Source organism: Podarcis gaigeae, assembly GCF_964106915.1.
Source record: "Podarcis gaigeae genome assembly, chromosome: 9".
NCBI lineage: Eukaryota > Metazoa > Chordata > Lepidosauria > Squamata > Lacertidae > Podarcis > Podarcis gaigeae.
This window is the reverse complement of record NC_139685.1, coordinates 58,791,037-58,806,325: the sequence shown is the minus strand read 5'-3', so window position 1 is coordinate 58,806,325 and position 15,289 is coordinate 58,791,037. Positions and strand designations below refer to the sequence as shown.

Sequence of the window (15,289 nt, the reverse complement as noted above, 5' to 3'; positions counted from 1 at the left end):
ACTCCCCGGCTGCTCCAGATGGAACAGAGCAGCATGGAGAGTGGTAGTGATAGCGTCTTCCGTGGATCTATTTGCCCTGTATGCAAACTGGTAGTTGTCAAAAGTTGATGGAAGACAGGAAATAATGTGACGGCGCACCAGTTTCTCAAAACACTTCATGATGATTGGAGTCAGTGCAACTGGTCTGTAGTCGTTCAGACTACTGATTGTGGATTTTTTAGGCAGAGGAACAATAGTTGACGACTTCAGGCAGGGTGGGACAATAGACTGGTGTAAGGACTTGTTGAAGATCTTAGTAAAGACCCTCGCCAGCTGATCTGCACAGCCCTTCAACACCTTTCCCGTGATGCCATCAGGTCCAGCAGCCTTCCTCGGATTCACCATCCTCAATACCTGTCTCACCTCATGCTCCTCTACAGTGAATGAGGGGCCCCTATGGGCTGGTGGCTGTAATACCGGCGTCTCAGGTGGCTCCTTCTCGAAGCGAGCAAAGAAGAAGTTAAGCTCCTCCGCCAGCAAAGGGTCACCGTCGACAGCACCAAGGTTAGGTTTGTAGTTGGTAATATGCTGAATCCCCTGCCACATCTGTCTTGTGTTGTTACTCCTTAAATTATCCTCAATCCTCTGCCTATAGACCAGTTTTGCCCGTCGAATACCCCTCTTCAAGTTTGCTCTTGCCACATACAAATAACGTCTTGTATCCAGTGTAGACGTTTATATGAAAGTGCCATGGACGTAAGAATTCCAGCTTGTGCCACAAAATAGTATTCTTCTGTCCTCCCCATGCTCCCTAAATCTGTTTTAGGGGTTCCCCTGTCTCTCTGGAGTAGGATTGGGGAGGGCACAGTGGCATGTGTGGGAAGGAGAAAAGGGAAAGTCCTGTTGTGTAAGCGTACATGCTTGTGTTGATTGACACATTGGTTGAATACTGCCCAAACAAATCTAATCTAAACCGAAGCAGCAGTTTAACCCTTCTTTCCCTAGGCATGAGCCAAACTTAAATCTCTCCTCCCCCCAGTCCAGTGGCAATTAGCCTTAGAGACAAAGCTCAAATTAGTTCCAGTGGGAGCTTTCCCCCTAACGCTGATTGCCACGTGAAGGGATTTTCATTGGGATTGCAGTTGCGGAGAAATAGCTAAACTTTTTTTTCATGTGCACTGCAGTCCTGGTGAGAATAATGTCTACGCTTCGTATTAATACTAATGAAAGATAATGACAAATACATATTTAAAACAGCACGTCATTTGACCTTTACTTTGCAGGGCTGCATTTTGCTGTCCAAGGCGCAGGCAGAAGGGTGCCTCCCCAATTCCATGTACAAAAACTGACCAGACTAGCAGCTTCAAAACTAGCATTGGTATCTCCACTGCACCTGAAAGTAGCATGTTAGCTTAGGAGGGGGGCACAGAGTGTCTTGTTCATTCTGTGCTCCCAGAAATGTCAGCTCAGGCAGTCACCTCACTCTGCCTAATGATAGGGCCAAATTTCTGAGAGTAATAAGCTCTGAGGCGAGAACTGTGTCGAAGTGGACACAGATTGGCCTTGGGGTCAGCCGACTAAATGGTCTGGCAGGTTGCTCCTGCCTAAATATATATGTTGGAAACATGTTGTATTCAGAGCACTGTCTATAAGGTTCATGGGGAAGCAGTGTGTGAATGGTGGAAGCTACTAGAAACTCCGGTTCAAGATGCACACACACACCCAGCACCTACTGAAATTCACACAAACTCTTTTTGTCCCAGATTTAAAGCCAGGCCTTCAGCACTGACAATGTGGAACCAAGTCCTAAGCTGACTCCAATTCTATTTCCTAGTCCACAAAGTCAAAACCTACTTGTTGAAAATACACACAGGAAGCATGCCAGGCAGAAAATCCCAAGGACACAATGCACATGAATTATTACACTTTGTAGAGTGTATCAGAGTGCACTTAGTAGTCCTTTCGAGCTGTTCCCTTCCACCCAGTATTGATGACTGTTGGCTGCATAGCCTGTTCTTTAGCTATTTGGAGGGTAATAGGGTTCCCTCTCCATACCACAATTGATCAGTGTTAAAGTCACTTTGAAATCACCACATTTGTTTTCTAGATCCTTGAAAATGGAGAAGGGATGATAGTGCTACCATTTGTGAGATAATCTAACAAGCAGCATGTCTTATGATAAGGGACAACTGTTGAAGGTCAATGGGTCACACAAGAAGCGAGGGAGGTGGTCCCCAAACTAGTGACTATATGAATAATATGGGTTCCACTGTGAACTTTCTGTCTGTATTGCTCTATCTGTGATGCTCCATTCATACAGAGAAGCTGTCACTTGATGTTGCAATACACAAGTGATGGTTGTGAAGTAATGATAATCGAGTGAGCATGCAAGTGTGAATTAGACTTGAGACTTTGGTGAATGGCTACCATAAGGATCTCATGCCTTCTCCTGCATCTTTCATTGACTCACCCTCAGTTGCTATCAGAAAATGGGTTGTAGAAAAAGTCTTCTTAATACCACTTACCATGGAATTTACCATTTCCATGGCTGCCGTAAACTGACTTGATGCCCAGGACTGCACCTGAGACCTTCTGCATGCAAAGCTGATGTTCTACCACTAAACTATAGCACTTTCCCCAGATATGGAATGGCTCAGTTGGTAGAGCATGAGACTGTTAATCTCAGGGTTGTAGGTTTGAGCCACAAGTTGGGCAAAAGATTCCTGCATTGCAGGGGGTTTGACTAGTTGAACTTCAGGGTCTCTTCCAACAATTCTGTGGTTCTATGATATGGAAAGCAACCACTGGATGCTTGGAAGTGAATGTGTCCATCTGCACCTTTTTCAACCAGACTAACAGGAAAAGGCAATATTAATTGAGTTACTTTTCTTTTCTATTCATCTTGCATATTAAGAAGTATTCTCTCTGGCTGAGAACCAGGAACTGCACACTATCTAAGGAGGAGGGGAAGCAACCTTACTTCTCAACACTATTTTTCATCCAAAAAGTAAACACATGTATGCTTCTAGCATCTCTAGGCTGGTGGACTGTTAGATGGCAAATTCATAAAGCAAAACCGAAATCAATTTAGGGTATGGGTAGAATAACCCAAAGCACTTAAGCAGCGCTCTCGGATAATGGGAAATGATGCGGGTGGGGGGGGTCTAAGTCATATGGCTTCAAAGAAATGTGCCACTAATGGAAAGGAAGATGATTAAAGGCTGCTTATAAAACTTCAGAGTGCTCTTAGTAATCAAGCAAGGTGCTGGCTGGAGAACACTGCTTTCTGGAGCCAAGACTGCTGTGTTCTTATGTTGGGAAATTCTTTCTTTAATCTTATAAAGACATGGGTGATTGAGTTTATAGACTTTTTAATGCATGGGAGAAATGCCTGTAGCATCATGGTAGAGCATAAGGATGGGTGAGTCTGTGGATTTTGGTTTATCTCAGTTTTTTGTTCCTCCAATCTTAAGAACGGTTTTCCACATTTCCACATCAGTTTGCAAAAGTTTGTTGTCTTTTTAAAGAGAGCCCTCATGAAATTTCACCATGTGCATATTTTTGTATGCAGCTTTGTCCAACGTACACATTTTTGCAAAGTAATTGCTTCCAATATGATGCATTCTGTATATTATATTTGGTGATATATGCACATTATTGCCTATAGCATTGTGGTAGAGCACAGTTTTTTTGTACATATTACTTGGCTGGAGAACAGCATTGCAAAATTTGGAGAAGTGCCAGTTTGGGAGGACTGCTGTGTTTCAGTTTGCGTATTGTTTTAGAAAGTGCAAATAAGATAGGTTTGCTTTTAAATGCAACCTACATTGAATTTGTGGCCCATCCCTAGCTGCCAGCCTGCTCCCATCCCCTTCTCTATCCCCTGCATATATCACAAAGGAAAATGCTCATGTATTTCCTCAACGTCACAGAATCAATATTTCTTTCTGAGCAATGGTTAGATGCCACATTTGGTGGTTCTGTTATATTACGCCTTTATGGGTGGCCGCGCACCAGTAACCTAGAGAATGCTTTACCTTGTCAGAAACCTCCTATTATGCTCTGGATGACAGCACACAATTGCCTCTTGTTCCTCATTGCAGAACTAATAATACATTTTTATTCCACAGGGCTTCCAAGTACAAAACAGGTGAAGCATAGCTTAATTTTGTCAAAGTGTGATAGGTTCTATTAAGTTTTAAGAGGGCAACATTCCCCTTAACTTACATTTTATACATGAAATTCAGGAGTTGCCTGTTACTGCAGCAGCAGCATGTAGAGGTCAGTGCTGAAACTACGAAGGAAGAATTAGGGGACCATTACTGAAATCCATTGTCTACCCTTCCCCATTTTTTAGCCCTCTTTAGCCTTCAAAAACTCTAGTTAATGGGCCATCACAAAAGCTTGGGGTGATCCTCCTTTGCCTGTCTCCTGTAATTCAAACAATGGTAGATGATCCTTTGTTCAGTACCTGGAATCTTTAGGTAGGTCTCCTGTCTGAAATCCTAGAGAGCCAATACCCACTGGGCAGACAATATTGAGTTAGATGGACCAATTCTCTGATGGGTTTAAGACAGCTTCCTATATTCCTGTGTGGGGCTTAAGTCGATGTTCCCCAATCTTGTGCCCTCTTGTGGACCACATATCCCATCTGCCTCAGCCAGCATGGCCAATGGTCAGGGTTGATGAGATTGGCAGTCCTAAAGATCTGGATGGCATGAGGTTTTGAAAAGCTGGTGTGTGGAATTTCAGACATGCTTACCTAGGAGTAAGCCCTCTTAAACTCATTAGGACTTACCTCTGAGTAGACATGCCTAGGCTAGTGCATATTCCTACCCCCAATAATGTGTAAACATGTCTTATTATATTATAGTTGCAGTTAATTATGTGGCATGAATCTGAACTAGCTATATGACAATTCTAGTAGAATTCTACCACCAGTAACCAAGTAAAATGACAGTATTGTAGTTGAGAGCAGGGTGCATATCATGCCCTCTTTTTCATTTTCTTTTAAAAAAAAAACTTTACAAAACATGGCTTTGGGCTGCTTTTCTTCGCTGTCTCCAGCTGTGTTACAGTGTGACAATTGCTGTGGGAGCACAGTCCTATTATGCTTCCTGCAGAAATAAGCCTGGAGCAATTGAACTACCTATATTCATTGTTGTGTCACATTGTGCCATGCAACACATTGTTAATGATCAATAGACCTAGTGCAGCTAATAGGCTCTTATTCTCTACAGTAGCCATGTCACAGGTAAGATTATGCTTCACATGTCACTTCATTTTACCTCCACACAATGCAGCCAAGCTCCCAAAAATAAATAAATGTGAAGCCTGTCTGTTTTAATTTAACGTGAGATTATTTTTTAAAAAACATGTTTATATGCACAAGACACCCCAGGAAAACTACAGTCCAGAGATGGAACTCAGGATTAACTCTTGTCTGTACAGTATTGTTCATTTTCAGTTTATTGTGAAAAATCTCACTGCCTTGCGTCCAGGAGGAGTTCCAATTGCAGCTGTCCTACTTTAGAATCTTGTCAGGCTAGAACAGGGATAGGGGGAAAAGATCAATTCAGGTCACATTTAAAGGTGAATCTACCTAACTCATACTTCTTCAAACAATACAAATTGAAACACGGGCATCTTTTGAAATTCACACTTGTACATATTTTACAGTGCAGTTCCCCCAGCCATGTAATGTGTACAAAATGCATACAATACGTGTGGGTATCATTGCAAGGAAGCATGTGTACATTAGGAGAATTTTTCACACGAACACTGACGAATTTTCATGAGGACTTTAAAAAATAATTGCAAACCGGTGTGGAACTGTGGAGACCTAAAGTTAAGATTTGATTATTATTTTTTAATGAGAAACTCACTTCCTGCCTGCGAGCAAAGAGGATCCTGGGAAAAGCTTCATGAAAGCTAATGCATGAGCTTCAGCAATCACCTCCCTTTTAATATTCTGAGCCTGAACGTTCACCTGTACTGAAGAGGATGAGGCCCTTCAGATGCCTCAACCTTCTGAGCACAGTGGCCAGTTTGACATCCCACTCCCCCCAAAAAGGAGAATGCATCAGCAAAAAAGAGAACAGAGATTTATATGAAATTTGTGTGTGCTAATATATAGATGCAAATTAAGAAATAATGAGTATAATTTAACCAGAAATAAAATATGTCTCACCATAGCACCATAGTGGGGAAGACTAGAGTGACTAATAGTACGTCTGCCCTGAACACACACACACACACACACACACACACACATATATATATATAGCTGCTGGATTTTGCCTTAAATGAAATTCAGTGTGAATTTGGAGGTCCTTGCTCAGGTGAAAGAAAGCTTAGCAAGAGACTTTGGAAGGCTACCAGCATTGCTCAGTAACATTCAACTGCCAGTCCAGTTAGGTGTTGTACATGGACTGGAAGCTGCCATTTTGTCCTTCACCATAGGCAGCAAAATCCCCTGGGCTCAGTGTGGTATTTTCTAAAGATCACCAATGTAAATGGATATATCAGGTCTGATCCAAACATGGCAATTTTTCATGCTAGTTTCATGCTAATTTCTTCATGAATGGAATGTGTTTGGGCTTGTGTGAACCAATCTTTAATCACATCTGAAATTATTAGCCACTGATATAAAGTGACACTTATCTGTAAATTTCTTTCTTTTTCTTCTTCAGAAAATGCACAGAGCAGTCTTGTTATTATCCATGAAGAAGATGCAGAGGAATGGGCACTGTATTTAAAAACAATTTTCAAGCATCTCTTATCAGAGGACAGAATCTTGCTTTACAACATGGGATCTCCATCCATTCACCCCCTGGGATTGCCATCCCTGGGATCTTACAGATGTAAACTGCTGATACTTTCAAGTGGACTTGTTAACTGTCTGAACAAAAAGAAAAGACGTTTTCTGGACAAGATCCTTCAGCCTCCTGAAAGGGTGGTTGTTTTGCTTTGTGGGATTGAAAGTTCAGACACTATCTATCAAATATTGAATATAGACCCACTCAATCCGTTGATTACCACTAATCATGATCCAGAAGTCTACCTTGCAGTGATTACTGGCATTATTCAGCAAGGTAACATCTTTCTTTCTTTCTTTCTTTCTTTCTTTCTTTCTTTCTTTCTTTCTTTTTCCTCGTCTTCCTTCCTCTCTCTTAAAAAATCCACTTTATTTTCAGGGACTGGGGCACAGCAGATAGGTGTGCTTCCACATTTTTTGAGACAGTCTTAAAATATTCTGAAGCTCAGCAGTTGGCTCAACAAATAGTTTAAGCCTAATGATGATTTATTTGTCATATGGTTTTGTCCCAATAAGCAGGAATGGTTTTTATATTCTTTCCATCTGAAAAGCAACTTTGATGTGATTTGCATATATTACAGTAACATGGACGGTGTGGGGGGGGGGAGAGAAGTGAACTGAAAGAACCTTTTATTGGAATTTTGTAAAAAAAGAAATGCATGTATACATGCACACACTCTTTTCTTGCATTTTTTTTGTAATGCAAGCAGTGGAGAATTCCTAATTAGGTGTCACCAACCTTTGAAAGCCACATTTGGATTTTTGAGTGATGGGGATTTCTGGTCACTTTTCTCCTCACTCCCTCAGATCACCCATCCTTGCCCAAGAGAGTAAAGATGCAGACAGATGTGTCACTTTGTTTTTCAAAGAGAGCTCAGTAAAACTTGTATCCGGTAGAATTCATCTGAAAGAGGAAGTGGGAAAGAAGGTCACTCGTCTCACTTCCTCTTTCAACTCTATGCATTTTCAAGGGAGGAAAAGGTAACAGAACTCATCATGACTAAGGGGACAGTGAGTGGGGAGCTCAGAGGCTTCGTAGGCACCTGGTGAAGACCTGAAGTGCACCATTGCACTCTCTAGAACTTCCTTGTGATTAGTGGGCATGGGGCGGCTAACAAGGGCGTGGACAGTCTGAGCTTCTCACATGTGTGGATGTTAGGGGTGTGTTGTCATCAAGGTGTCCCAGCTTCTGGTGATCATGTGGTGCTTTCTTTGATTCAGTCATGAAAGGGGCTTAGGAATAAACAGTGATGGAAGTAGCAAGATGCTCCATAATCTGAGAAGGCCCTTTCTCTTGTTCTCACCCCAGCCATGCCTCAACACTTGGTAGGACTCATAAAAAGGCCACTCCTCCTGATGTTTGGGAGCAGGCAGGATAGAATGGGAAGTCATTCCTAAGATATTCTAATGACCTAAGCTGTTTAGGGCTTTTAAAAGAATATCATTAGCAGCGTGAATTGTGCTTAGAAGCAAATAGGCAACCATGGAAATTGGTCCCACGGAAGTGAGCCCACCAAGATTTTTGCAGCTGAATTCTGGACCACATGAAAAGCTCTGAAAACATTTCTAAGGTAGCCCCATGCTTGTCCTTAGTTCTTACATAATGACTCAATTTGGCCATAATTGTGCATGCAAATATTTTATTTACCCCTTTTTCTATTGCAGAAGAGACCTAATAACTTAGGAACATAGGGAGCTGCCTTATACCAAGTCAGGTCATTTAGCTCAGTACTGTCAACAGTGGCAGTTGCTCTCTGAAGTTACAGATGGAGGTTTTCCCAGCACTACATGAAAATGATGTGGTTTGAACTTGAGATCTTTTCCATTCAATGCATGTGTTATGTTACTGAGACACAGTCCTTCTCTAGGTCTTCATTCTTCAATATTTGGAATATATTCTTCATATGATAGTTGCTGTTGTTATGTAGGTTGGCAAGTCTAGCTAACTCCTGTGCGTGGTTCTCATGTATAAAAAATAATAATCAAAAGCTTCAAATATTGTACAAATGTGTACAATATTCCAGCAATACTACAAATTGCACGAATGGCCAAGTTCACTATAGATCACTGATGGCCAAACTCGGCCCTCCAGCTGTTTGAGGTCTACAATTCCCATCATCCCTAACCACTGGTCCTGTTAGCTAGGGATGATGGGAGCTGTAGTCCAAAAACAGCTGGAGAGCCAAGTTTGGCCATCACTGCTATAGATGATAGAAACGTTTTCTTTCCTCTCTACTTTTGCAGCATAAAGGATTATAAGTGCCAGGAACTTTAAACAATATGTCAACTAAAAAAGGTAAAGGGACCCCTGACCAGGTCCAGTCATGACCAACTCTGGGGTTGCAGCGCTCATCTCACTTTACTGGCCGAGGGAGCCGGCATACAGCTTCCGGGTCATGTAGTCAGCATAACTAAGCTGCTTCTGGCGAACCAGAGCAGCACACGGAAACACCATTTACCTTCCCGCTGGAGCGGTACCTATTTATCTATTTGCACTTTGACGAGCTTTCGAACTGCTAGGTTGGCAGGAGCTGGGACCGAGCAACGGGAGCTCACCCCGTCACGGGGATTCGAACCGCCGACCTTCTGATCGGCAAGACCTAGGCTCTGTGGTTTAACTCACAGAGCCACCCAAAATATCAAATCATTATATTGTAACCATATCCCCTTAAAATTACAATAGAACAGGAAATGGTTACCATATATCCAGATATTTCCCCAAGTGTATCCTAAATGTATTATATTTAAGTTTTTAAATATAAGGCAAAAGGCAAAATGTGTCTCAAATTAAGTACCTCTAAGTCAGTGGAAGATTTAAGCATATGTCTAACTCTCTCCAATTCAGATCAATGGGACTTAAAAGTACTTAATGCTGGCTATAAAAAAAATGTGTACTTCATTAAAAATGTAGCTTCCCAGTTTAAAGTATTCAACCATGCTTGAAAGCCAAAGATGTCACAGGAAAAGGAACTAATTGTGATGTATCTTCATTCTTTCCGTACCACATCACCCCTGCTATAGTAGGAATACGGATAGTATCCATCAAGAAACTGCAAAAGGACTATATGAACTAAGAACATTTTAGTAACATTGCAGATGCATAAAGATTAGAGTTGCTCACAATTGCCTCCGAAAAGGAATTCAGACATGGGGGGGGGGGGGTGCGATAGAACTGTCTATTCGAATCCTTACTTTTATTCTCCTGTGCCTTATGGTTAAATTCTTGTTGAAAATACTCTTGAAGCATATAACTAAAGATTTCCGATGTGTATCTGTTGGCTGAAAGAGGAAAGTATTTACCTGCACTAACAAAGTGAAATAGACTTTGTCTCCCCAGCCCCCCACCCCAGTTAAAATACTTGGCAAGTATGTTTTCTTTTCCCATATGCAAAGCGCCTATTCTGTGAGCCTAAAGGTAAATTAATGAGAGTGTGTGCAGTACAAATCGTTCAGCAACATCCAGCCCATAGCTTCTCATTATGGGTTTTTCTTGTCCCTTGAAAGCTTGCTAGAAAAAATATTATGAGTATAAAAGAAGCACTCAAAAGCCATAAAAAAGCATTTTAGTTTGCATGTGCATGAAGACTAGGTCCATTTGTCCCAGTTTAATGCTAGAATACGCCCAGGGAAATGTAGGAATTATGGGTCCACTTGACCTGTAAGAAGCTTGCAAAGCACTGCATGTACCTTAATTTCCCAGAATGGTGGTATACATAATGTTTCTGGTAAAATAATATTCTGCATGCTATTTCGTTCCAACAGTAACTTGGAATGAGAAACTTGGAGGACCTGTAACAAAAGCGCTGGCATATTACCTTGAAAGACAAGCAAGGTTTACTTGCCTGGCTGTTAAAACTGGATGTACCAAACTCCTGCAAGCCATAACATCCTGAACATGTCTGATCTCAGAAGCTAAGTCAGATCAGGCCTGATTGGTACTTGGATGAGAAACTGCTTGGGAACACTGAGTGCTTTAGGCTAGGCATGGACAAGAGAATAGTTTAGTCATTGTGGTGGGTTGCCACTTTTGGCAGCATCTGAACATTCAGTGAAATTTCTAGTTCAGTCTTCCTGAGAACAACGGAAGAGCCCTGCTGGATCCTAGTTCCCACAGGAGCAAAGCAGAGGGATTTGGGAAGCCCAGGAGTAGGGCATAAAGGCAATAATTCTCTCCTGTTGTTGTCCCCCATCAATGGGTACTTTGAGGTTGGAATGCTTGAGCAATTTGCTCTTTGTGGTAAAGGTAAAGGGAGCCCTGACCATTAGGTCCAGTCACGGACAACTCTGGGGTTGCGGTGCTCATCTCGCTTTACTGGCCAAGGGAGCAGCGTACAGCTTCTGGGTCATGTAGCCAGCATGACTAAGCAGCTTTTGGTGAACCAGAGCAGCGCACAGAAACACCGTTTACCTTCCCGCTGGAGCAGTACCTATTTATCTACTTGCACTTTGACTTGCTTTCGAACTGCTAGGTTGGCAGGAGCTGGGACTGAGCAACGGGAGCTCACCCCGTCGTGGGGATTCGAACTGCCGACCTTCCAATCGGCAAGCCCTAGGCTCTGTGGTTTAACCCACAGCGCCACCTGCGTCCTGCTCTTTGTGGATTCCAGTGCAAACACATCTGATCAGCAGCTCTTGGACTGATGTTTAAATGACAACACAGTTATCATTTGGATTTCACAATTCTCTAAATTTGGGGGAATAAGGACTGTAGCTCAGTGGTAGAGCATTTGCTCTGCATGCAGAAATTCCCAGGCATCTCCCTTGGCACCTCCAGGTACAACTTGGAGAGACTTCTACCTGAAACCCTGGTGAGCTCCTGTCAGTCAATGTAGACAAAGCTGAGCTAGGTGGACTCAATATAAAGCAGCATCCTATGTTCTTCCTGTAAGGTGCAGTTCTTGGCTCAGTGTGTAAAAAACAAGAGAGAGGGATGCAACCAATTAATTAATATGCCACAACTGCCAGAGTGGCTTCTATGTGGGTGACAAGTATAAAAGCAGTTACAAAAAAATAAAAATAGAAATAGAAAGATGCATAATAAGAACACAAATAAAACAATTCAGTTGAAACATTAAAATAAACATTTGCAACTAAGGTTTATGATAAGACAAGTCTATTAAAACAGTGTAACAATTTAACAATTAAAATAGAAGATGGGGTAATGCTGATCTGGACAAAATGCTGATTTGGGACACTATATGCCAACCTAGCAGTTCGAAAGCACCTCCGGGTGCAAGTAGATAAATAGGGACCGCTTACCAGCGGGAAGGTAAACGGCGTTTCCGTGTGCGGCTCTGGCTCGCCAGAGCAGCGATGTCACGCTAGCCACATGACCCGGAAGTGTCTCCGGACAGCGCTGGCCCCTGGCCTCTTGAGTGAGATGGGCGCACAACCCCAGAGTCTGTCAAGACTGGCCCGTACGGGCAGGGGTACCTTTACCTTTACCTTTATGCATTTAGAATATGCATGTTTTCTGAGAAAATACTTCAGAAATGCTAATTTTCTGAGAATATAGATTAAAATGCATATTTAAATAGGAATTTCATTCTTCTGAAATTTCATTCTTCTGACTCCACCTTCTTTAAAGCTTTTTCTGAATTAAAAAATACAAAAATAAAATCCAAAGCTTGATTCCTGCCCCCCATCTCCAAGAATGCAGTTCATTTTGACTAGAGAACCTGTCTAGTACACAATTGCTTCTTGTTCTAGCTGCATTGTCTTTTTAAAATAACCTGCTTGTCACCAAACTTTTATACCTCTTAGTTCCGAACACGAAGAAAATAACTTTGCACTGAAGTGAAATGAATCATCTCTCGGGGTTGAGAGAAAAGCCAATTATATACCCATGGGATATATTACCAGAAATTACAAACATTACCTTGAATGCTAAATACAGATAGTTACTTAGAAGCAAAAAGGTTTCCTTTCTCGAGTGACATTTCCCCAAGTTTCTGGCTAGAGAGTTTAATTGTGGAGGAGGATTATTAAGAAAGAGTCTTGCTTTTCTACATTTTTATTCCAATCGTCTTTTGAAATGTCTACAGGAGTGCAGACATACATGCGGATAGATTCTCAATGCAAGAGAAGAAATCCCCATTAAGCCAGGCCCCCCTCTGCGTGGAGGAACTTGTGAGGGAAGTCTATAGGATCTGCAGTCTAGGCCTGGCCCCACCAATGAACTTCTGCACATTCTGCATGTGAAAGAAGCCTATGAGGCCCCAGGACTAGGGTGGGGAAGAAATTAGATCCAGCTGGCATTTAAAGGGGCTTTGTTCCCTAGAAAAATGGCGCAGGAACGCTGCCTCCTGCTTCTGCGCCAGTGGAAGAAGGAGGGCTGCTCAGTGGTTGGGCAGAGCTAATGAATGAGGAAGAAGACTTCCCTGAGCATCAGGTCTGCAAACTGCCTGGTTCCTCCTGCTTGCGCAGGCAAGCCAAAGAGGCAGAGCAGCTCGCAGGGCTGATGCGCAGGGAAGACTTCTTCCCACACCTCAGCTGTTAGCCCGGGAAGCTGAAGAGCCTCATTAAAGCCCCGCTGCACCTCTGGCTCATGAGTAGACCCTCTCCAGAGCCCACAGAGGATGTCCTCTTTGCGCTCCAGGGAGAATCTTCTCATGAGCCAGAGGCATAGCTGGGGAAATGTGCTGGAACCATGTTCTGGCGTGTTCCGGCTGATCAGAAACCCTGGCTCTACCTGAGTTACGCTTTCCAAAACAATATGCACACTTAAACATGGGCATCTTTCAAAATCCACACTTCTCTGAATTTTGCAATGCAGTTCTCAAGCCAAGTAATGTGTACAAAAACGCATATGCTAGGGTAAAGTGTGCATAAATGTGCATACAGTGCATACTCTTGTGACATTTGCTTCAGGTTAAATCTTTTCAGGCTGCGTCCCGCGGAAACCCGGAAGTACTGGAAAGGGTTACTTCCGGGTTTTGCCGCTCGTGCTTGCACAGACACTCAAAATGACGTCATGCGCATGCGCAGATGTGGTGAATCATGACCCGTGCATGCACAGACACGGGTTGCGTTCTGTTCATGTTGTGAACGGGACTCCGGAATGGATCCTGTTCACAACCAGAGGTACCACTGTATATTAGTGAAGAGAACATACAGAAATGCTTTACATTGGGCTGAAACTATAAATATTAGGAAGCATATGCTTGACAGCAGCGGGTGGCACGTGGCAGTGGCACATGGCAGGGGCAGGGCCATTGGCTGGGCACCCACAGTAAAAATATTGTAGGTTCCAGGCCCCCCTGGAGTTGGTGCCAGTACCCTGGGAATTCCCTCGGGGGCTCCCCAGATGGTTCCTCCCGCTACTCCTCTACAACCAACCAGTTGATGACAGTCTGCATAAGCTTTCTGCAAGAAAATCAGAAGGAATGCTCAATAAACAGGTCACCCGGAGAAGACCCGAGTAAGGTGGACTAGGGTTATTATTGCCATATTGCAGATGAGGCCTGATGATGGATGACCAAGGGTCATCCCAGAGAGTTCATGGCTCAGCTGACGTCCAGGGACGTCCAGCTCATGGATCTTGCCCTTAAACAAAATGCTCCAACTGGCACTCAGACATCCTTGTTGTCAAAATATCCGTTTCTTGGGGAATGCCACTACCGAGCGTCAGGAGGGGGTGGGGTTGCGGGCTCTCATCCCCTCCCACACTCCCGCGGGGCTGGCTTCAGCCTCGCGGGAAGCCGGGATTCCCTCTCGTAGCCCGCGCGCCAGCCAATCGGCTGGCGGCATGGGCGGGCCTTCCAGAGGCCACTTAAGGTCGGGGCAGCCCTTGGCTCGCCCCTTTTCTTTCCTGCAGCTTACACGGTTTGGAAGGCTTTCTCTCGCGCAGCTGTTTTCCTGGCCGTGTTTTGCTGCTTTCACCTCGTGGCTTGCATACGTTTCACTGGGTCGAGACCCTCGCAACTAGCCTCCTTCTAACCTTTCCGGACCTCCGTGCCGCCCCGCCTCGACAGACCACGACCGCGAACGGCCGCAGCGTTCTCGGTTTCCGGAGCCTAGGAACCGGCGCTACTTTCCTTCCCCCCTCTTTTCGCCCGCTTGCCGCGATTTACCAGTCGAGTCTTGCAGCGCTCCAACAAAAGCTTCACGGAGGGATCTTCGGCAGTGAGCAGCTGCAGCGCTCACTACAGGTTTTTCACTAGCGGTTGTCAAGCAGGGGCGAGGGGGGTAACGGGGGTGTCCTTTGAGGGTCGAGCGGGCGCGGAGCCTGTGGCAGCGGAGGGTTCCTTTTCTTCGGCATCTTTCCTGCTGTTCTGTGTTTGTTTTCCCTACGCCTCTTGGAGCGGCAGTAGACCATAGTGTTCAGGGGGTCCCGTGTGGGAGCGAACGGGCGCGGAGCTTGTGGCGCCGGCGGTTTCTTTCCCCCCCCCCCGTTCCTTTTGTGTGCATTTTTCGCTCCTTTGTTAAGTTTTGCTGTGCGCTGCGGGGACAATTTTAAAGCTCCTGCTTCCTTGTTGCCTTAGCAACAATCGG

The 15,289-nt window shown here is 44.0% G+C and overlaps 1 protein-coding gene across 1 annotated transcript in view; it reads left to right on the top strand.

The window, feature by feature from the left end:
* BANK1 (B cell scaffold protein with ankyrin repeats 1) overlaps positions 1 to 15,289 on the top strand; it is a 175,375-nt gene that overhangs the window by 12,849 nt on the left and 147,237 nt on the right. Inside the window, exon 2 of the mRNA XM_083756506.1 lies at positions 6,672 to 7,073. Within this exon, the coding sequence (XP_083612632.1) occupies positions 6,672 to 7,073 (402 nt within the window). The remainder of the gene's footprint in view (positions 1 to 6,671; positions 7,074 to 15,289) is intronic.